At 43.7% G+C, this 22,693-nt stretch overlaps 1 protein-coding gene across 5 annotated transcripts in view; it reads right to left on the minus strand.

Moving 5' to 3' along the window:
- The window catches only part of LOC124128430 (ATP-binding cassette sub-family C member 4-like), a 150,474-nt gene that overhangs the window by 22,640 nt on the left and 105,141 nt on the right, over nucleotides 1-22,693 (minus strand). For all 5 annotated transcript variants that reach the window (XM_048391894.1, XM_048391896.1, XM_048391895.1 and 2 more), the window contains 7 exons: nucleotides 9,248-9,370; nucleotides 8,726-8,815; nucleotides 7,064-7,255; nucleotides 6,339-6,520; nucleotides 4,942-5,038; nucleotides 3,317-3,514; nucleotides 2,755-2,930 (listed from right to left, as the gene is read on the minus strand). In XM_048391894.1, the coding sequence (XP_048247851.1) occupies nucleotides 2,755-2,930; nucleotides 3,317-3,514; nucleotides 4,942-5,038; nucleotides 6,339-6,520; nucleotides 7,064-7,255; nucleotides 8,726-8,815; nucleotides 9,248-9,370 (1,058 nt within the window). The remainder of the gene's footprint in view (nucleotides 1-2,754; nucleotides 2,931-3,316; nucleotides 3,515-4,941; nucleotides 5,039-6,338; nucleotides 6,521-7,063; nucleotides 7,256-8,725; nucleotides 8,816-9,247; nucleotides 9,371-22,693) is intronic.

Raw genomic sequence — 22,693 nt, forward strand, 5'->3', positions numbered from 1 at the left:
GGTTAGAACAAAGCCATATGTTGCTGGTCTAGTGCGGCCCTGACAGAGAGAGAGAATTGTGTGTGGTTAGAACAAAGCCATTTCCTGCTGGTCTAGTGCGGCCCTGACAGAGAGAGAGAATTGTGTGTGGTTAGAACAAAGCCATATCCTGCTGGTCTAGTGCGGCCCTGACAGAGAGAGAGAATTGTGTGTGGTTAGAACAAAGCCATATCCTGCTGGTCTAGTGCGGCCCTGACAGAGAGAGAGAGAGTTGTGTGTGGTTAGAACAAAGCCATATCCTGCTGGTCTGGTGCGGCCCTGACAGAGAGAGAGTTGTGTGTGGTTAGAACAAAGCCATATCCTGCTGGTCTAGTGAGGACCTGACAGAGAGAGAGAATTGTGTGTGGTTAGAACAAAGCCATATCCTGCTGGTCTAGTGAGGCCCTGACAGAGAGAGAGAGTTGTGTGTGGTTAGAACAAAGCCATATCCTGCTGGTCTAGTGCGGCCCTGACAGAGAGAGTTGGTTGTGTGTGGTTAGAACAAAGCCATATCCTGCTGGTCTAGTGAGGCCCTGACAGAGAGAGAGAGTTGTGTGTGGTTAGAACAAAGCCATATCCTGCTGGTCTAGTGAGGCCCTGACACAGAGAGAGAGTTGTGTGTGGTTAGAACAAAGCCATATCCTGCTGGTCTAGTGCGGCCCTGACAGAGAGAGTTGGTTGTGTGTGGTTAGAACAAAGCCATATCCTGCTGGTCTAGTGCGGCCCTGACAGAGAGAGTTGGTTGTGTGTGGTTAGAACAAAGCCATATCCTGCTGGTCTAGTGAGGCCCTGACACAGAGAGAGAGTTGTGTGTGGTTAGAACAAAGCCATATCCTGCTGGTCTAGTGAGGCCCTGACAGAGAGAGAGTTATGTGTGGTTAGAACAAAGCCATATCCTGCTGGTCTAGTGAGGCCCTGACAGAGAGAGTTGGTTGTGTGTGGTTAGAACAAAGCCATATCCTGCTGGTCTGGTGCGGCCCTGACAGAGAGAGTTGGTTGTGTGTGGTTAGAACAAAGCCATATCCTGCTGGTCTAGTGAGGCCCTGACAGAGAGAGTTGGTTGTGTGTGGTTAGAACAAAGCCATATCCTGCTGGTCTAGTGAGGCCCTGACACAGAGAGAGAGTTGTGTGTGGTTAGAACAAAGCCATATCCTGCTGGTCTAGTGCGGCCCTGACAGAGAGAGTTGGTTGTGTGTGGTTAGAACAAAGCCATATCCTGCTGGTCTAGTGAGGCCCTGACAGAGAGAGAGAGTTGTGTGTGGTTAGAACAAAGCCATATCCTGCTGGTCTAGTGCCGACCTGACAGAGAGAGTTGGTTGTGTGTGGTTAGAACAAAGCCATATCCTGCTGGTCTAGTGAGGCCCTGACAGAGAGAGAGAGTTGTGTGTGGTTAGAACAAAGCCATATCCTGCTGGTCTAGTGAGGCCCTGACACAGAGAGAGAGTTGTGTGTGGTTAGAACAAAGCCATATCCTGCTGGTCTAGTGAGGCCCTGACAGAGAGAGAGAGTTGTGTGTGGTTAGAACAAAGCCATATCCTGCTGGTCTAGTGAGGCCCTGACAGAGAGAGAGAGTTGTGTGTGGTTAGAACAAAGCCATATGCTGCTGGTCTAGTGAGGACCTGACACAGAGAGAGAGTTGTGTGTGGTTAGAACAAAGCCATATCCTGCTGGTCTAGTGAGGCCCTGACAGAGAGAGAGAGTTGTGTGTGGTTAGAACAAAGCCCTATCCTTATGGTCTAGTGCGGCCCTGACAGAGAGAGTTGGTTGTGTGTGGTTAGAACAAAGCCATATCCTGCTGGTCTAGTGCGGCCCTGACAGAGAGAGTTGGTTGTGTGTGGTTAGAACAAAGCCATATCCTGCTGGTCTAGTGCGGACCTGACAGAGAGAGTAGCATGTTGTTAGAACAAAGCCATATCCTTATGGTCTAGTGAGGCCCTGACAGAGAGAGAGAGTTGTGCGTGGTTAGAACAAAGCCATATTCTGCTTGTCTAGTGAGGCCCTGACAGAGAGAGAGGGTAGCGTGTGGTTAGAACAAAGCCATATCCTGCTTGTCTAGTGAGGCCCTGACAGAGAGAGTAGCATGTCGTTAGAACAAAGCCATATCCTTATGGTCTAGTGAGGCCCTGACAGAGAGAGAGTTGGTTGTGTGTGGTTAGAACAAAGCCCTATTCTGCTGGGCTAGTGAGGCCCTGACAGAGAGAGTAGCATGTTGTTAGAACAAAGCCATATCCTTATGGTCTGGTCGGGCCCTGACAGAGAGAGAGAGTTGTGTGTGGTTAGAACAAAGCCATATCCTTATGGTCTAGTGAGGCCCTGACAGAGAGAGAGTTGATTGTGTGTGGTTAGAACAAAGCCATATCCTTATGGTCTAGTGAGGCCCTGACACTGACAGAGAGAGTAGTGTGTGGTTAGAACAAAGCCATATTCTGCTGGTCTAGTGAGGCCCTGACAGAGAGAGAGTTGGTTGTGTGTGGTTAGAACAAAGCCCTATTCTGCTGGTCTAGTGAGGCCCTGACAGAGAGAGTAGCATGTTGTTAGAACAAAGCCATATCCTGCTGGTCTAGTGAGGCCCTGACAGAGAGAGAGTTGATTGTGTGTGGTTAGAACAAAGCCATATCCTGCTGGTCTAGTGCGGACCTGACAGAGAGAGTATCACGCAGTGAGAACAAAGCCATAACCTTCTGATCTAGTGATACCAGAGGAAGAAACACGAAGATTCCGACAGACTACACTTACCACCTTGACAGCCACCAGTCACTCATGATGTAGGCAGTCTGAGCCAGGAGGTTGAGAAGCACCAGAAGAATGAACATGAAGATGCCAGTGCCTGCCTTGAAATATTTCACGTAGACACCGAACCCAACTGTCCCTTCCTGTCTCTGCTCTTCTTCCTGAACCTGAATTTTCTCTGGCTGAAAGAGTAGAGTCTATTTTGATACATCTGAAGATCAATTTAGCTTCATGTTATAGCACACTAGCTTGCCGCTACCAATGCCCCCTCTAAACTGGGGTTACCGTCTTGTTCAGGCAAAGGCATGGCCACAAGACACCAGGGTTACCAATGCCCCCAGTTAACCATGGTGACCGTGTTCATCAGGGACAGACATGACCACTAAACAACTAGTTATAGAGCTAGTGAAAATATGGAAGGACTAATGGTTTTCTCTACACAATATGGTTGTGTGACATGGATAATTATTCGGAGATCAGTTGTAGGATGTGTCCTGGGCATGGCACAGCCCACCCAGCAGCTGATAGTGAATAGATAAGATTACAGTGAATCATCCCGAGCCCTTACCACAAAGTCTGAGGCAATGGAGGCGAGGGATAGAGAGGACCCAAGCTCGTTGAAGTTGACATGGGAGGTGGAGACGGTGTCAGGCAACATCATCACCGCGGAGTCATCTTCATCCTCGTCATCGTGTTTCAGAAGGGAGGCAAAGTCAATGCCCGACTTGGACAGTTCTTCAAACGTCCCTGTACCCAGTAGCTTGCCCTGCAGATACAGTCATGGAATAGCTGACATTACATGAACACAAGCTCAGTTTTTCACTATGCAGAAATGCCCTGTTTGCAAGGTGAAGTGCTTTGCTAAGATCAGTGTTACACACTAAACAAGTTACCCAAGTAACACGTTTTTACAAACTTTTCCTTTAGATTTTCATTATTTGGGTGAAAACATGTTTCAGATTTGATGGCTCTTCATCCAACAGAATACACTAGACAGTCTTTTATACTCTCTCCAGCCTGAACAGATTGGAGGAGAATGAGTGTGTGTGAGTTGGGTTTAATGCCGCTTTTAACAGTGTTTCAGTCATATTATGGCGTGTCAGCTTAATGTGGGAGGAAAGCCCGAAGGGATAGGCATAGGCTGCTGGCGTGCCCAAGGGATGCAACTCTGCACAGCGAATCACGGCTCCTAGGACAACTGGGCCAGCCATGCCCCCTTGACGAGAATGAGCCAACAGATCAAGATCTATGTAGCAGGTACATGCTCAGTACAGTATGAGGGGCAACATTCAATGCCACTTTTCACAGCCGTAAGACCACGTAGATATAACAAGAGGCCCATGGGGCCTGTATCGCTCACCTGGATATTTACGCAATCATGACAAAATATACATTTGCATTGTACATTGTATAATATAATACTGCAATATATTTTGACTCTGTCAGCATTTAAAATGGGTGGATGGCAAATATGACAGCATGAACGTGTATTTCTCTAGATACAAATGTAGCATAAAGATCTGAACCCTTTTCATGTTATGCTCCAGGATTAATCATGTTAAAGGTATTATTTTCTTCATAAGAAACAAATGTATACAATGAATCTGTTTATTATAGGGTGGGGATAATATCGGTTTGCATGTTATGATTAAGGTTCTTACTCCTTTGGGAGTGCCGGACATGAACAGAAGGGACAGTCCAATTTGTGGTTCAGGAGAAGAAGTCATTTGAATAAATTGTTGACGTATGGATGACGGACAGACGATGGACGAACGCCATGGTATGGCATAAGCTCACCTAAGCTAATAATTTAATCAACCAAGGAAATAGAGATTAGGAATCCTGAATACTGAGGATTGTTGCACCCTAGCACGTGTGTAGATAATGAATTCCTATGCAGGAGGTGAAAAAGAGTACTGAGATTGTTTGTTAGTTTGTTTGTTTGAAGCCGCACTCAGCAATATTCCAGCTGTATGACGGCGTTCTGTAAAGAATCAAGTCTGGACCAGGCAATCCAGTGATTGACTTCATGAGCATCCATCCACACAATTGGGATATGATGACATGCATCAACCAAGTCAGCGAGCCTGACCACCCTATCCCGTTTGTCGCCTCTTACGACAAACATAGTCACTGAGATTAGTAAAATGTGATGATGAAGTGAATGGGTATGACAGGTCCATGGAGACTCACCTCCTTGAGGATGAGGATCTGGTCTGCCTCCTTGAGGTATTGCACCTGGTGAGTCACCAGGATCCGTGGCTTCTTCTTGAGTGTACCCTGGATACACCTGCAGAACAACAGGTAGACAAGATGACACAGTGCACAACAACAGGTAGACAAGATGACACAGTGCAGAAAGGTAGACAAGATGACACAGTGCACATCAACAGGTAGACAAGATGACACAGTGCAGAACAACAGGTAGACAAGATGAAACAGTGCAGAACAACAGGTAGACAAGATGAAACAGTGCAGAACAACAGGTAGACAAGATGACACAGTGCACAACAACAGGTAGACAAGATGACACAGTGCACAACAACAGGTAGACAAGATGAAACAGTGCAGAACAACAGGTAGACAAGATGAAACAGTGCAGAACAACAGGTAGACAAGATGAAACAGTGCAGAACAACAGGTAGACAAGATGACACAGTGCACAACAACAGGTAGACAAGATGACACAGTGCAGAACAACAGTCTAATCATTAGGAAGAGAATTTATAGATGTCAACTTCTATCTTATGAAGAACACAATGTTTCAGAGTATGTACTCACTCCTTCATCAGGTGAATGATATACTCCGAAACGTGTTCCTCATAATAAAGAAGCTGACATCCATAAATTCTCTTCCTTATGTGTATCGCTTCTTAATTCCTTTCAAAGACTGAACAGTCCAATCTTTCAGAATCATCCCAGCAGGGAGCACAATGCATGCATATAACATGCAGGAATTTCGGAATATTAACTTGGTGTTTGTGAAAGAATGATTGCTGCTTTTTCTCACCCCTTAACTTGCAAATGTTTACTGAAGTTGACAACACCTATCAGGCATTGTTTCTGTGCATGTATGTTCACCACAGGAAGGTGCAATTATTTGCCTAAATCTGACAGTGCTCATAAATCATTATCTTTTCATCACAGCCCTTTACCCAATATAAATCTGTTTAGAATGTTTAGTAATCAACATCTGAGGGAAGATAATATAGAGTACATGCGGGTAAAGTCAGTTTCACCCAATATAAATCTGTTTAGAATGTTTGGAGAAAGAAAGATTGAGGACTACAGCAAGAGGTAAGAACGGAATTATCACTCAACACAAAGACAAAGAACCGGATGTTTAGTAATCAAGATCTGGGAATATAATATAGAGTACATGGGGGTAAAATCAGTTTTACTACCATCAGTTTGTGTGACTACAGTTAAACACAGCCTTCATTAGTGGCCTTCAGAGTAATTGTGAACACTGCCTAACATACTATCCAGAGAAAATCAACAGCAAATCAAATCAAATCAACATTTCACATTGGACAGCATCAGTTTTATACGAGATAGTTTCTTTCTAATTGATATCTAGGAAACATTACTTTTCAAATATGTGGCGTCCCACGGCAGCATCTACAGCACTGAGGGGGTCATCCAGGAGGTAGATGTCAGCATCGGTGTAGAGAGCCCGGGCCAGGTTCACCCTTGCCCTCTGACCTCCACTTAAGCTGACCCCTCGGTCACCAATCCGGGTGCTGTCACCGTGCGGCATAATCCCAACATCCTGTACACACACAAATGGCACACGGAATGAACATGTTGTTAATTACTTCGTATCATGTTTGTTTTAAGAACACCTTGAAAATAACTGATTTTAATTGATTACCTTCATGGAGAGAAAACAACATTCTGAATTTATTCCGTGCATGTTTGACCTTGCAAAAAATATAATTGTACATTTGAACATTTTCTATTGATTTAGTTTATCAGATTTCCAAGTCATGAGAGGCTTCATAATTCACAGAACGATGAAGATGAGAAAAGATAAGGCAGATACTACAAGATTACCTCCGAATTAGAGGTAGCCTAATTTTACAAAGTCATACAGTAAACTACGGTTATAACGAACTCAAAGGGACCTCTAATTTTAGTTCGTTATAACCGTAGTTCGTTATAAGCATATATACAGCATAACTACAGCAAATAGTCGGGACAAAAAAGTAAGTTTGTTATATCCGTCAGTTCGTTATAAGCGTGTTCGTTATAAACGTGGTTTACTGTAATTATTTTTCTGAATTGAAACTTTGATCGTTTGCATTTCCCCTACCTTCTTGAGAGCACAAGCGCGCAGAGACTTTTCATATAGAGTTGCATCAAATAGTTCCCCCATCGTCACATTCTGACGCACACTTGCTGAAAACACCCAAGGCTGCTGAGACACATAGGCAATCTTGCCCTTGACCTGAATCTTCCCTTCTGATGTTGGTAGCTCACCAAGAATAGACATAAGCAGCGAGGACTGTAATAGAAGGGAAGTGATATGCACAGTACACCAGGGATTAAGGAAAAAGACAAACAGAGAAAAATTACACAGTATTGCAGCACAAACTTCTGCATTCAATAATCACAGTTCTAACCCACCTTGCCTACCCCAACATGGCCGATCACAGTTCTAACCCACCTCAACTGCCCCAACAGGTCTATCACAGTTCTAACCCACCTCACCTGCCCCAACAGGTCTATCACAGTTCTAACCCACCTTGCCTACCCCAACATGGCCAATCACAGTTCTAACCCACCTTGCCTGCCCCAACAGGGCCAATCACAGTTCTAACCCACCTTGCCCACCCCAACAGGTCTATCACAGTTCTAACCCACCTTGCCTGCCCCAACAGGGCCGATAACAGTTCTAACCCACCTTGCCCACCCCAACAGGGCTATCACAGTTCTAACCCACCTTGCCTGCCCCAACAGGGCCAATCACAGTTCTAACCCACCTTGCCCACCCCAACAGGGCCAATCACAGTTCTAACCCACCTTGCCCGCCCCAACAGGTCTATCACAGTTCTAACCCACCTTGCCTGCCCCAACAGGGCCTATCACAGTTCTAACCCACCTTGCCTGCCTCAACACGGCCTATCACAGTTCTAACCCACCTTGCCTGCCCCAACAGGGCCGATCACAGCACTAACCCACCTTGCCTGCCCCAACAGGGCCTATCACAGTTCTAACCTTACGTGCCTGCCCCAACAGGGCCGATCACAGTTCTAACCCACCTTGCCTGCCCCAACAGGGCCGATCACAGCACTAACCCACCTTGCCCACCCCAACAGGTCTATCACAGTTCTAACCCACCTCGCCTGTCTCTACTAAGCCTATCACAGTTCTAACCCACCTTGCCCACCCCAACAGGGCCGATCACAGTTCTAACCCACCTTGCCTGCCCCAACAGGTCTATCACAGTTCTAACCCACCTCGCCCACCCCAGCAGGTCTATCACAGTTCTAACCCACCTCGCCTGTCTCTACTAAGCCTATCACAGTTCTAACCCACCTTGCCTGCCCCAACAGGGCCTATCACAGTTCTAACCCACCTTGCCTGCCCCAACAGGGCCTATCACAGTTCTAACCCACCTTGCCTGCCTCAACACGGCCTATCACAGTTCTAACCCACCTCACCCGCCCCAACAGGTCTATCACAGTTCTAACCCACCTTGCCTGCCCCAACAGGTCTATCACAGTTCTAACCCACCTTGCCTGCCCCAACAGGGCCTATCACAGTTCTAACCCACCTTGCCTGCCTCAACACGGCCTATCACAGTTCTAACCCACCTCACCCGCCCCAACAGGTCTATCACAGTTCTAACCCACCTTGCGTGCCTCAACACGGCCTATTACAGTTCTAACCCACCTCACCCGCCCCAACAGGTCTATCACAGTTCTAACCCACCTCGCCTGTCTCTACTAAGCCGATCACAGTTCTAACCCACCTTGCCTGCCCCAACAGGGCCGATCACCGCAAGCAGCTCACCGGCCTTCACACTGGCAGAGATCTTGTCCAGTGTATTTTGATCAACATTCTGAAAAAAAATAATTTTTTAAGATATTAAACTTATCCACATGGTGATAATGCTATCAATATTGACAAAACACTGGTCAACTGGGTGTCCATCATACCTTATCCCACTTGGCTGTCACATTATCAATATTGACAAAACACTGATCCACTGGGGGTCCATCATACCTTATCCCACTTGGCTGTCACGTTATCAATATTGACAAAACAATGGTCAACTGGGGGTCCATCATACCTTATCCCACTTGGCTGTCACATTATCAATATTGACAAAACACTGGTCAACTGGGTGTCCATCATACCTTATCCCACTTGGCTGTCACATTATCAATATTGATAAAACACTGGTCAACTAGGTGTCCATCATACCTTATCCCACTTGGCTGTCACATTATCAATATTGATAAAACACTGGTCAACTAGGTGTCCATCATACCTTATCCCACTTGGCTGTCACGTTATCAATATTGACAAAACACTGGTCCACGGGGGGTCTGTCATGATCCTCGGACTTCTCCACCAGTGAGCTCTCATCCAGCTCCTCCAGACACAGAAATGTCTGAAAACATGGCCGAGAGGAATTAGCATGGTCGAATGGAAGCTGGGATATGAAACCTGTCAACATGAATCTCAACATTTCACATTATTACTGTATTTGACGTAATAAGCGCCCCGCTCTAATAAGCGCCCACGGCGATATTTGCAAATATATTGGTTGGTGAACAATCCCAATTGGCACCCCTTCCGATTGAAGACTTATTTATGCACCCTTAATTATGGGCAATTAAATTCTGGAAAAATACATCTGTCGTATATAAACATTTCAGGCTGTCAGCATAAATATATTTTTCAACTCTGATATTTTCACCAAAATAATATTTTAATTAGAGCCCCCTATTTCTAATTTTGAGAGAGCCCTGGGCGCTTATTACATCGAATATGGTACATGTAGTTATCAATAACCGTGTTAATTAGTGAGAGCATTCCATTAAGAGAAACACCATCAGGGTAGTGGCAAATAATGTGGCGAGGGTGTTGTGGTCGTCCCTGCTGGTCACCCATCATGTACTGGTCACACAGCAGACACTGAAACCATTGACTCCAAGATAGGCGCCTTCTATAGCAAGTGAGTGAGTGAGTATCACGGCGGGGGACACCAGAAATGGGCTTCACACATTGTACCCATGTCGGGAATTGAACCCGGGTTTCGGCGTGACGAGCAAACGCTTAAACCACTAGGTTACCCGACTGCCCCTTTTATAAAAATACCCTGGGCGCTTATTACATCGAATATGGTACATGTAGTTATCAATAACCGTGTTAATTAGTGAGAGCATTCCATTAAGAGAAACACCATCAGGGTAGTGGCGAATAATGTGGCGAGGGTGTTGTGGTCGTCCCTGCTGGTCACCCATCATGTACTGGTCACACAGCAGATACTGAAACCATTGACTCCAAGATAGGCGCCTTCTATAGCAAGTGAGTGAGTGAGTATCACGGCGGGGGACACCAGAAATGGGCTTCACACATTGTACCCATGTCGGGAATTGAACCCGGGTTTCGGCGTGACGAGCAAACGCTTAAACCACTAGGTTACCCGACTGCCCCTTTTATAAAAATACTTAACAATTATTAAACTAAAATCTAAATCAAGTTGATGATGACAACCACCTACCTGTCATTTCTACATCAACTTCCCAAATGCCTAAAGTAAGAGCTAAGAGTTTGGTTTTACGCCGCTTATAGCAATATTCCAGCAATATCACGGCGGGGAACACCAGAAATGGGCTTCACACATTGTACCCATGTCGGGAATCGAACCCGGGTCTTCGGCGTGACGAGCAAAACGCTTTAACCACTAGGCTACCAGACTGCCCCTTTTATAGCAAGTGGCAGCAACATGTTGAGACATTTCATATATATGCTGGTAAATGTCACATAATTAAATTTGTTTTCACATTTTCTTGCACAAATGGACTCTATGAGACAGATAAAGACATCCATACCACTCAACTTTTGATTGGGATATAGTATTATTGTTCAAGATATTAAGTTTGCTGAATTCGTATACATTGTGTAATAAAGTGGTACGTGTTAATTTTCTGAACTATTATGGTTATAGCATAAGGGCACAGGTCAGAGTATCGGCAGACACCATAAGGCAATACATTGGGCTCTGCAAAATCCATTTAGATTCTGACGTGCAAATAGAAAAACAAAAGTAATCAATTGTTACCATATTATGTTGTTTCTAGTTGCAATAACAAAAGGTATTAATCACATTTCCATCATAAGGAGAATGGAAAATATAACAGTAATCATCCAACATTACACTTTTTACATCTGCTTGAAAAATCCCCACGTTTCTTTTCCTAATACGCTGAGATCGTGCATGGATGGCGTTAAAAATACTTTACAATAACTTTATTAAACTAAAATCTAAACCAAGTTGATGATGACAACCACCTACCTGTCATTTCTACAACAACTTCCCCAAATGCCTAAACTAAGAGCTAATTGTTGTCTACTGACGAACTGTTTCGTCTCAGCAAGATCATTTCAAAATCAAACATACACCTACCAGTAATGAGTATGAAAAATGTCTGTATCCCTGTCAAAAGTTGAGTAGTATACAAATAATGAAACAGGCATATGAAGACACTAACATAAACAAATGTGTCTATCGACCAAAGAAATTTGGTAATTACATATGACATAATGGAGCAAGGGGAGGTAATTTGCTATAACCCTACTGAGTAACTTCCCTTTAGTTAACACGTGCAAATGTGCAGAGCAGTTAATGACAGAGCTTTGGTGAAGACTGGCAGGTGTGGTTACTTCAAGGCATGGTAAATAATTTGAGTTAAATAAACAAGCTTAACATAGGAATTAGGATAATAACATGGCAAAGAAAACACTAACTTGACTGATATTTGTGTAAATAGTTTCCAGTGAGGATATGTTGTGGTATGGAAAAAGTTGAAAACTAAGTGGTTATGAGTTAGTTTAACAGTAGTTTATTCATACCATCTCAGCCAGCCTCATGTGTCAACTGTATCTGGACAAGTCTGCAGTGAGCAACAACTAGTTAACAGATTTCAACAAGATTGCAGACATATCCAACCTACTCAGTGTCTCTCAAAGAAGAAACTGCTCATGACGCAAGTCCCAGGAGTCCTGGCTGAAACCCACAAGCTACTTGACTCTTGTCCTCAATGAAAACTAACTTGTTTACTGACTGAACACAAGAAATAAAATTTCAACCCTAGCCCTAACATAAGGTGTTATCACACAACAGTCACTGAGATTAGTTGAGGTTGTCCCGAAACTTCATATCCTAAAGGCAAACACTCTAGACTTTAAACCACCACAAACAAAACCTCCCAAATGGATTCAGAGCTTATGACTACTGATCAGACAAAATGTTGGCGGCACACCAATACTGATTCAACACAGGGACACCCACGATGTCTTCAGTTATACAGCAACACCATGGCCCCAGCAAAACCATGCCATATGGGTCCATGGCTTGTGCTTCAACAGAGAAGAGATTCCCAGTGCCATGTGTCACTATTTCCTGCACAGTGTAGTTGTTGCTAGACTCAATAAACCAACTATATCAATCATGTCATTGCTCAATCATGACACAAGGCACTTGTGTTGTGTGTTCCTGCTCAATCATGACATAAGGCACTTGTGTTGTGTGAGTTCCTGCTCAATCATGACATAAGGCACTTGTGTTGTGTGTTCCTGCTCAATCATGACATAAGGCACTTGTGTTGTGTGAGTTCCTGCTCAATCATGACATAAGGCACTTGTGTTGTGTGTTCCTGCTCAATCATGACATAAGGCACTTGTGTTGTGTGAGTTCCTGCTCAATCATGAAGTGAGCACTTCTGTTGTGTATGTCCTTGCTAAATCATGACATAAGGCACTTGTGTTGTGTGTTCCTGCTCAATCATGAAGTGAGCACTTCTGTTGTGTATGTCCTTGCTAAATCATGACATAAGGCACTTGTGTTGTGTGTGTTCTTGCTCAATCATGAAGTTAGCACTAGTTTTGTATGTTCTTGCTCAATCATGAAGTGAGGACTTGTGTTGTGTGTGTTCTTGCTCAATCATGACATAAGGCACCTGTGTTGTGTGAGTTCCTGCTCAATCATGACATAAGGCACTTGTGTTGTGTGTTCCTGCTCAATCATGAAGTGAGCACTTCTGTTGTGTATGTCCTTGCTAAATCATGACATAAGGCACTTGTGTTGTGTGTGTTCTTGCTCAATCATGAAGTTAGCACTAGTTTTGTATGTTCTTGCTCAATCATGAAGTGAGGACTTGTGTTGTGTGTGTTCTTGCTTAATCATGACATAAGGCACTTGTGTTGTGTGTTCCTGCTCAATCATGAAGTGAGCACTTCTGTTGTGTATGTCCTTGCTAAATCATGACATAAGGCACTTGTGTTGTGTGTTCCTGCTCAATCATGAAGTGAGCACTTCTGTTGTGTATGTCCTTGCTAAATCATGACATAAGGCACTTGTGTTGTGTGTGTTCTTGCTCAATCATGAAGTTAGCACTAGTTTTGTATGTTCTTGCTCAATCATGAAGTGAGGACTTGTGTTGTGTGTGTTCTTGCTCAATCATGACATAAGGCACCTGTGTTGTGTGAGTTCCTGCTCAATCATGACATAAGGCACTTGTGTTGTGTGTTCCTGCTCAATCATGAAGTGAGCACTTCTGTTGTGTATGTCCTTGCTAAATCATGACATAAGGCACTTGTGTTGTGTGTGTTCTTGCTCAATCATGAAGTTAGCACTAGTTTTGTATGTTCTTGCTCAATCATGAAGTGAGGACTTGTGTTGTGTGTGTTCTTGCTTAATCATGACATAAGGCACTTGTGTTGTGTGTTCCTGCTCAATCATGAAGTAAGCACTTGTGTTGTGTGTGTCCTTGCTCAATCATGACATAATGCACTTGTGTTGTGTATGTCATTGCTCAATCATGGCATAAGGCACTTGTGTTGTGTGTTCCTGCTCAATCATGAAGTAAGCACTTGTGTTGTGTGTGTCCTTGCTCAATCATGACATAATGCACTTGTGTTGTGTATGTCATTGCTCAATCATGGCATAAGGCACTTGTGTTGTGTGTTCCTGCTCAATCATGAAGTAAGCACTAGTTTTGTATGTTCTTGCTCAATCATGACATAAGGCACTTGTGTTGTGTATGTCATTGCTCAATCATGGCATAAGGCACTTGTGTTGTGTGTTCCTGCTCAATCATGAAGTAAGCACTAGTTTTGTATGTTCTTGCTCAATCATGACATAAGGCACTTGTGTTGTGTATGTCATTGCTCAATCATGACATAAGGCACTTGTGTCGTGTGTTCCTGCTCAATCATGAAGTAAGCACTAGTTTTGTATGTTCTTGCTCAATCATGACATACGGCACTTGTGTTGTGTTCCTGCTCAATCATGAAGCACTAGTTTTGTATGTTCTTGCTCAATCATGACATAAGGCACTTGTGTTGTGTGTGTCGCTGCTCAATCATGAAGTTAGCACTTGTATTGTGTATGTCCTTGCTCAATCATGACATACGGCACTTGTGTTGTGTGTGTCCTTGCTCAATCATGACATAAGGCACTTGTGTTGTGTGTGTTCTTGCTCAATCATGACATAAGGCACTTGTGTTGTGTGTGTCCTTGCTCAATCATGACATACGGCACTTGTGTTGTGTGTTCCTGCTCAATCATGAAGTAAGCACTAGTTTTGTATGTTCTTGCTCAATCATGACATAAGGCACTTGTGTTGTGTGTGTCCTTGCTCAATCATGACATAAGGCACTTGTGTTGTGTTCCTGCTCAATCATGAAGTTAGCACTTGTGTTGTGTGTTCTTGCTCAATCATGACATAAGGCACTTGTGTTGTGTGTGTCCTTGCTCAATCATGACATACGGCACTTGTGTTGTATGTCATTGCTCAATCATGGCATAAGGCACTTTTGTTGTGTGTTCCTGCTCAATCATGAAGTAAGCACTAGTTTTGTATGTTCTTGCTCAATCATGACATAAGGCACTTGTGTTGTGTATGTCATTGCTCAATCATGACATAAGGCACTTGTGTTGTGTGTTCCTGCTCAATCATGAAGTAAGCACTAGTTTGTATGTTCTTGCTCAATCATGACATAAGGCATTTGTGTCGTGTGTTCCTGCTCAATCATGAAGTAAGCACTATTTTTCTATGTTCTTGCTCAATCATGACATAAGGCACTTGTGTTGTGTATGTCATTGCTCAATCATGACATAAGGCACTTGTGTTGTGTGTTCCTGCTCAATCATGAAGTAAGCACTAGTTTGTATGTTCTTGCTCAATCATGACATAAGGCACTTGTGTTGTGTATGTCATTGCTCAATCATGACATAAGGCATTTGTGTCGTGTGTTCCTGCTCAATCATGAAGTAAGCACTAGTTTTGTATGTTCTTGCTCAATCATGACATACGGCACTTGTGTTGTGTGTTCCTGCTCAATCATGAAGCACTAGTTTTGTATGTTCTTGCTCAATCATGACATAAGGCACTTGTGTTGTGTGTGTCGCTGCTCAATCATGAAGTTAGCACTTGTGTTGTGTATGTCCTTGCTCAATCATGACAAACGGCACTTGTGTTGTGTGTGTCCTTGCTCAATCATGACATAAGGCACTTGTGTTGTGTGTGTTCTTGCTCAATCATGACATAAGGCACTTGTGTTGTGTGTGTCCTTGCTCAATCATGACATACGGCACTTGTGTTGTGTGTTCCTGCTCAATCATGAAGTAAGCACTAGTTTTGTATGTTCTTGCTCAATCATGACATAAGGCACTTGTGTTGTGTGTGTCCTTGCTCAATCATGACATAAGGCACTTGTGTTGTGTTCCTGCTCAATCATGAAGTTAGCACTTGTGTTGTGTGTTCTTGCTCAATCATGACATAAGGCACTTGTGTTGTGTGTGTCCTTGCTCAATCATGACATACGGCACTTGTGTTGTGTGTTCCTGCTCAATCATGACATACGGCACTTGTGTTGTGTGTGTTCTTGCTCAATCAAGAAGTTAGCACTTGTGTTGTGTGTGTTCTTGCTCAATCATGACATACGGCACTTGTGTTGTGTGTTCCTGCTCAATCATGAAGTAAGCACTAGTTTTGTATGTTCTTGCTCAATCATGACATAAGGCACTTGTGTTGTGTGTGTTCTTGCTCAATCAAGAAGTTAGCACTTGTGTTGTGTGTTCTTGCTCAATCATGACATAAGGCACTTGTGTTGTGTGTGTTCTTGCTCAATCAAGAAGTTAGCACTTGTGTTGTGTGTGTTCTTGCTCAATCAAGAAGTTAGCACTTGTGTTGTGTGTGTTTTTGCTCAATCAAGAAGTTAGCACTTGTGTTGTGTTCCTGCTCAATCATGAAGTTAGCACTTGTGTTGTGTGTGTTCTTGCTCAATCAAGAAGTTAGCACTTGTGTTGTGTGTTCTTGCTCAATCAAGAAGTTAGCACTTGTGTTGTGTGTTCTTGCTCAATCAAGAAGTTAGCACTTGTGTTGTGTGTTCTTGCTCAATCAAGAAGTTAGCACTTGTGTTGTGTGTTCCTGCTCAATCATGACATACGGCACTTGTGTTGTGTGTTCTTGCTCAATCAAGAAGTTAGCACTTGTGTTGTGTGTTCTTGCTCAATCAAGAAGTTAGCACTTGTGTTGTGTGTTCCTGCTCAATCATGACATACGGCACTTGTGTTGTGTGTTCTTGCTCAATCATGAAGTTAGCACTTGTGTTGTGTGTTCCTGCTCAATCATGACATACGGCACTTGTGTTGTGTGTGTTCTTGCTCAATCAAGAAGTTAGCACTTGTGTTGTGTGTTCTTGCTCAATCAAGAAGTTAGCACTTGTGTTGTGTGTTCTTGCTCAATCAAGAAGTTAGCACTTGTGTTGTGTGTTCTTGCTCAATCAAGAAGTTAGCACTTGTGTTGTGTGTTCTTGCTCAATCATGAAGTTAGCACTTGTGTTGTGTGTTCCTGCTCAATCATGACATTAGGCACTTGTGTTGTGTGTGTTCCTGCTCAATCATGACATACAGCACTTGTGTTGTGTGTGTTCTTGCTCAATCAAGAAGTTAGCACTTGTGTTGTGTGTTCCTGCTCAATCATGACATACAGCACTTGTGTTGTGTGTGTTCTTGCTCAATCAAGAAGTTAGCACTTGTGTTGTGTGTTCTTGCTCAATCATGATGATAGGCAGCTGTGTTGCAATAAATTCATCACTTGACATTGGCTAAGTCCTAAAAGGAACTATTTTGGTGTCAAGTTAATTTCAAGGATATCAGGTCTCCAGTTATCTCCAACAAGTGTTTAATCTACTCTCTGAAACAGGATCCCAATATGCTCTGCAGCTAATTCTAACTTACATCACATTCCATTGATCTCCAAGATGAAATATGACTGGACTTCTTGAAACACTTCCAGTTTTGTAATATAATCTTGATCGTGAAAGTTTCAAGTCCTTGGAGGTTCTTAACAAAAGTCAGCCATAATCATGACATAGATATAGATTAAACTGAACTGAAAATGCTCAACAGACATCTCAAATATGCAGAGTTTACAAACAAAACCTTACCATAATCCTATGAACAGCAATGTAAAACTCGGCCACATTTTGTACACACGTTGTCCCACAACCAATGATATTGTGTGACAAGATGGCCAAATACACCACTCCCGAGAACAAGGGCGCTGGTCTCAGATACTGCCTGGTGTCCGTGACACACATGGTAACGACAATCACGTAGGTGAGAAACCGATGGAGAATCACCCACACTGAAAGCGTGAACACTGACGCTTGTTTAGATTTGGTTATTATTTTCCATTCCTGTCTGAAACCAAGATTACAGAGCAGTCTAGAAATGTATCAGGATTAAAATATGGTAAACTACGGTAATAACAAACTCAGAGGGACCTTTAATATTAGTTCGTTATAACCGTAGTTCGTTATAAGCATATATACAGCATATATACAGTGCGTGAGTGAGTGAGTATGGTTTTACGCCACTTTTAGCAATATTCCAGCAATATCATGGCGGGGGACATCAGAAATTGGTTTCACACATTGTACCCATGTCAGGAATCGAACCCGGGTCATCAGCGTGACGAGCGAACAGGATAAAAGGAGCAAAGGAGACTTTGTTGATTGAAATTATTTCCTTGCATATTAATAAATATGCCAGTTACAAAGTGGAAACTGCTATCTGAAATTTATAAGGGTGAAGGAAAATAACTCTACATTAGCTACACTTGCCGTACTTCAAAAGTCTTCAGACAGTTTCTGAATACCCCAGAAAAGTCCCTTTAAATTGCTGCATAGATTTTAATCAAAATTGTGTCACAGTTGAATTTATCTATCTAAAGCCAAGCCAGGCATGTTGTAGTGAACACTTGAAACAGTTACATTCTCTAAAGGGTTGTCATGGTAATTCTGTGTACACTTGCTACAGCTACATTCTCTAAAGGGTTGTCATGGTGATTCAGTGTACACTTGCTACAGCTACATTCTCTAAAGGGTTGTCATGGTAATTCAGTGTACACTTGCTACAGCTACATTCTCTAAAGGGTTGTCATGGTAATTCAGTGTACCAAAACTATTTCTAGACAAACACTTACAGCTTGTTAGCACAGGTCAACACAGACCAGGAACATTCTGCTCAGAGAGACACTGACAGCTTGTTAGCACAGGTCAGGAAGATTCTGCTAAGACAAACACTTACAGCTTGTTGGCACAGGTCAACACAGACTGAGAAGATTCTGCTAAGACAGACACTTACAGCTTGTTAGCACAGGTCAACACAGACCAGGAACATTACAGCTTGTTAGCACAGGTCAACACAGACCGGGAACATTCTGCTAAGACAGACACTGACAGCTTGTTGGCACAGGTCAACACAGACTGGGAACATTCTGCTAAGAGAGACACTTACAGCTTGTTAGCACAGGTCAACACAGACCGGGAACATTCTGCTAAGACAGACACTGACAGCTTGTTGGCACAGGTCAACACAGACTGGGAACATTCTGCTAAGACAGACACTTACAGCTTGTTAGCACAGGTCAACACAGACCGGGAACATTCTGCTAAGACAGACACTTACAGCTTGTTAGCACAGGTCAACACAGACTGGGAACATTCTGCTAAGACAGACACTGACAGCTTGTTAGCACAGGTCAACACAGACCGGGAACATTCTGCTAAGACAGACACTGACAGCTTGTTGGCACAGGTCAACACAGACTGGGAACATTCTGCTAAGACAGACACTTACAGCTTGTTAGCACAGGTCAACACAGACCGGGAACATTCTGCTAAGACAGACACTTACAGCTTGTTAGCACAGGTCAACACAGACCGGGAACATTCTGCTAAGACAGACACTTACAGCTTGTTAGCACAGGTCAACACAGACCTATTACTTTAAATCTTGAAATTAACGCAAGCGTGAATTAAATGCGAAAAATGTGAGTGGTCTTTGCTCGCATTATTTAACATCGCATTTATATCAACAATAAGACATTTTGGATAACAGAAATACCAACTTGGACATACGCTGAAAACGAACAACTATGTATTCCACGTCACTGTTTATTGAGCCGCACTTGTAACAAGTATATAAACAATGTCATTCAAACACTTATTACATCTTGTGAATTGTCGCTGCTGGGGTCAAGACAAGAGTTCTACTCACTTACGTCATCACTGATCACACCTGCAAGTCCACGAGCCAGCGTGCATGTATTGTTTTAGCGGACGTACTCTACTCAGCGCTAATAACCGGTGCTATTTGGTGTGTGATTGGATTAATGTAAGGTTGGATTAAGGTGAGGATTCTACTGTAAACCTGACAGAGGACAATTTCTTCGGGGTGGGGTGTCGCATTCATATTGAGTCGCATTTTTGGCTAGGGTTCAGTGGTCTCATTCTTTTTGAGACGCATTAATTTCACGATTTACAGTATTCATGTTTTCAATATCAATTGAGCAATTAGCAGAAAAGTGATCAAAAAAGTAAAATATTTCATACTGGAAAGAATCATTCTTATTTTTTATGTGAGAACATACATGTGATTAGCGGTGTGCATGTGATCTCGCAGGTTAGTATGTGGCTATCATTACAGCAATGGGTGTACACATTTTATCAACAGACATTATACTGTGTGTTGAAATTAGCATGCAACTGGCACCTCTATGGAGTCATATTGTAACATTTGTTTTTAATATCCAACCCACATGTTATTTAACACCAGTATAAAAATTTGCTGTCTGAAATTGTGTTAAACTGGCTTATTTGTCGAGAAAATCATGCATAGTGTCTTCATTTAGAAAATGGCTGAATGTCCAGCCAGCGAGTTGTTTGTAAATTAGCGTTGACTAAAGTAAACAAGCAGTTAAAAAATATTTTATACATGTATAAACCATATTTGCATTCTGAAAGTCCCAGCAGTCCCTGCAGTCAACAATAACTGGCTCATTTGTGACCAACTCGTGTTATTCCGGGACAAGCCGAATAGCGACTCGTGCCCCTCTCATGGCCATTTTTGCGCAAACAGCATACCTTTTAACAAATGTCAACTCGTTGCGTATGGTTCACAAAAAAACAACTATATATAATATATATTTCAGATGCAATTTAAAGTTCATCGGGACGTGCGGAATTATACAGTATGATTGAACACATTTAACTGTGTCTTGGGTATATTTTTAGATATGTACAGTGTATAATCAAGAACTTGAAATCATACTCGCATTCTGATTGGTTTGTCGTATTTTCGCACATAACATTCATCGATAGGGGGACGAGTCTTCTTGCAGGTTACGGAAAGGGGCGAGTGGTGACGAATGCATTCATCGATAGGGGGACGAGTCTTCTTGCAGGTTACGGAAAGGGGTGAGTGGTGACGAATGCATTCATCGATAGGGGGACGAGTCTTCTTGCAGGTTACAGAAAGGGGTGAGTGGTGACGAATGCATTCATCGATAGGGGGACGAGTCTTCTTGCAGGTTACGGAAAGGGGCGAGTGGTGACGAATGCATTCATCGATAGGGGGACGAGTCTTCTTGCAGGTTACGGAAAGGGGCGAGTGGTGACGAATGCATTCATCGATAGGGGGACGAGTCTTCTTGCAGGTTACGGAAAGGGGCGAGTGGTGACGAATGCATTCATCGATAGGGGGACGAGTCTTCTTGCAGGTTACGGAAAGGGGTGAGTGGTGACGAATGCATTCATCGATAGGGGGACGAGTCTTCTTGCAGGTTACGGAAAGGGGCGAGTGGTGACGAATGCATTCATCGATAGGGGGACGAGTCTTCTTGCAGGTTACGGAAAGGGGTGAGTGGTGACGAATGCATTCATCGATAGGGGGACAAGTCTTCTTGCAGGTTACGGAAAGGGGCGAGTGGTGACGAATGCATTCATCGATAGGGGGACGAGTCTTCTTGCAGGTTACGGAAAGGGGTGAGTGGTGACGAATGCATTCATCGATAGGGGGACGAGTCTTCTTGCAGGTTACGGAAAGGGGCGAGTGGTGACGAATGCATTCATCGATAGGGGGACGAGTCTTCTTGCAGGTTACGGAAAGGGGCGAGTGGTGACGAATGCATTCATCGATAGGGGGACAAGTCTTCTTGCAGGTTACGGAAAGGGGCGAGTGGTGACAAATGCATTCATCGATAGGGGGACGAGTCTTCTTGCAGGTTACGGAAAGGGGCGAGTGGTGACGAATGCATTCATCGATAGGGGGACGAGTCTTCTTGCAGGTTACGGAAAGGGGCGAGTGGTGACGAATGCATTCATCGATAGGGGGACGAGTCTTCTTGCAGGTTACGGAAAGGGGCGAGTGGTGACGAATGCATTCATCGATAGGGGGACGAGTCTTCTTGCAGGTTACGGAAAGGGGCAGTGGTGACGAATGCATTCATCGATAGGGGGACGAGTCTTCTTGCAGGTTACGGAAAGGGGCGAGTGGTGACGAATGCATTCATCGATAGGGGGACGAGTCTTCTTGCAGGTTACGGAAAGGGGCGAGTGGTGACGAATGCATTCATCGATAGGGGGACGAGTCTTCTTGCAGGTTACGGAAAGGGGCGAGTGGTGACGAATGCATTCATCGATAGGGGGACGAGTCTTCTTGCAGGTTACGGAAAGGGGCGAGTGGTGACGAATGCATTCATCGATAGGGGGACGAGTCTTCTTGCAGGTTACGGAAAGGGGCGAGTGGTGACGAATGCATTCATCGATAGGGGGACGAGTCTTCTTGCAGGTTACGGAAAGGGGCGAGTGGTGACGAATGCATTCATCGATAGGGGGACGAGTCTTCTTGCAGGTTACGGAAAGGGGCGAGTGGTGACGAATGCATTCATCGATAGGGGGACGAGTCTTCTTGCAGGTTACGGAAAGGGGCGAGTGGTGACGAATGCATTCATCGATAGGGGGACGAGTCTTCTTGCAGGTTATGGAAAGGGGCGAGTGGTGACGAATGTAATGGGCTACATAAACTTTACAAAAGATTAATTTTCCTCGAAGAAAAATGCCATCATACATATATATTTTTTCTCCCAAACACACATCAATTTTTCTGTCTTTACCATGCACATTTATGCACATGTCTTCAAGTGTGCATACCCATATTCGTGTCCTCCTTAGTTGAACTATCACCAAACCTTCATTACATAATTGGAATAACGCAGGGGGGGTCGTACTTGGACCCCGAGACCCGCGTTAGCAGGGGGGATAACTGTAATCATGGGTGGAAGGTGAAATTAATGTTAATATACCATAAAAACGAAACTTATTAAAACATTTTCCAGGAAAAGGGGACAGGCATGAT

The sequence above is a fragment of the Haliotis rufescens genome, unplaced genomic scaffold (genome assembly GCF_023055435.1).
Source record: "Haliotis rufescens isolate VD_foot unplaced genomic scaffold, xgHalRufe1.0.p SCAF_101, whole genome shotgun sequence".
In the NCBI taxonomy this organism is placed as follows: Eukaryota; Metazoa; Mollusca; class Gastropoda; order Lepetellida; family Haliotidae; genus Haliotis; species Haliotis rufescens.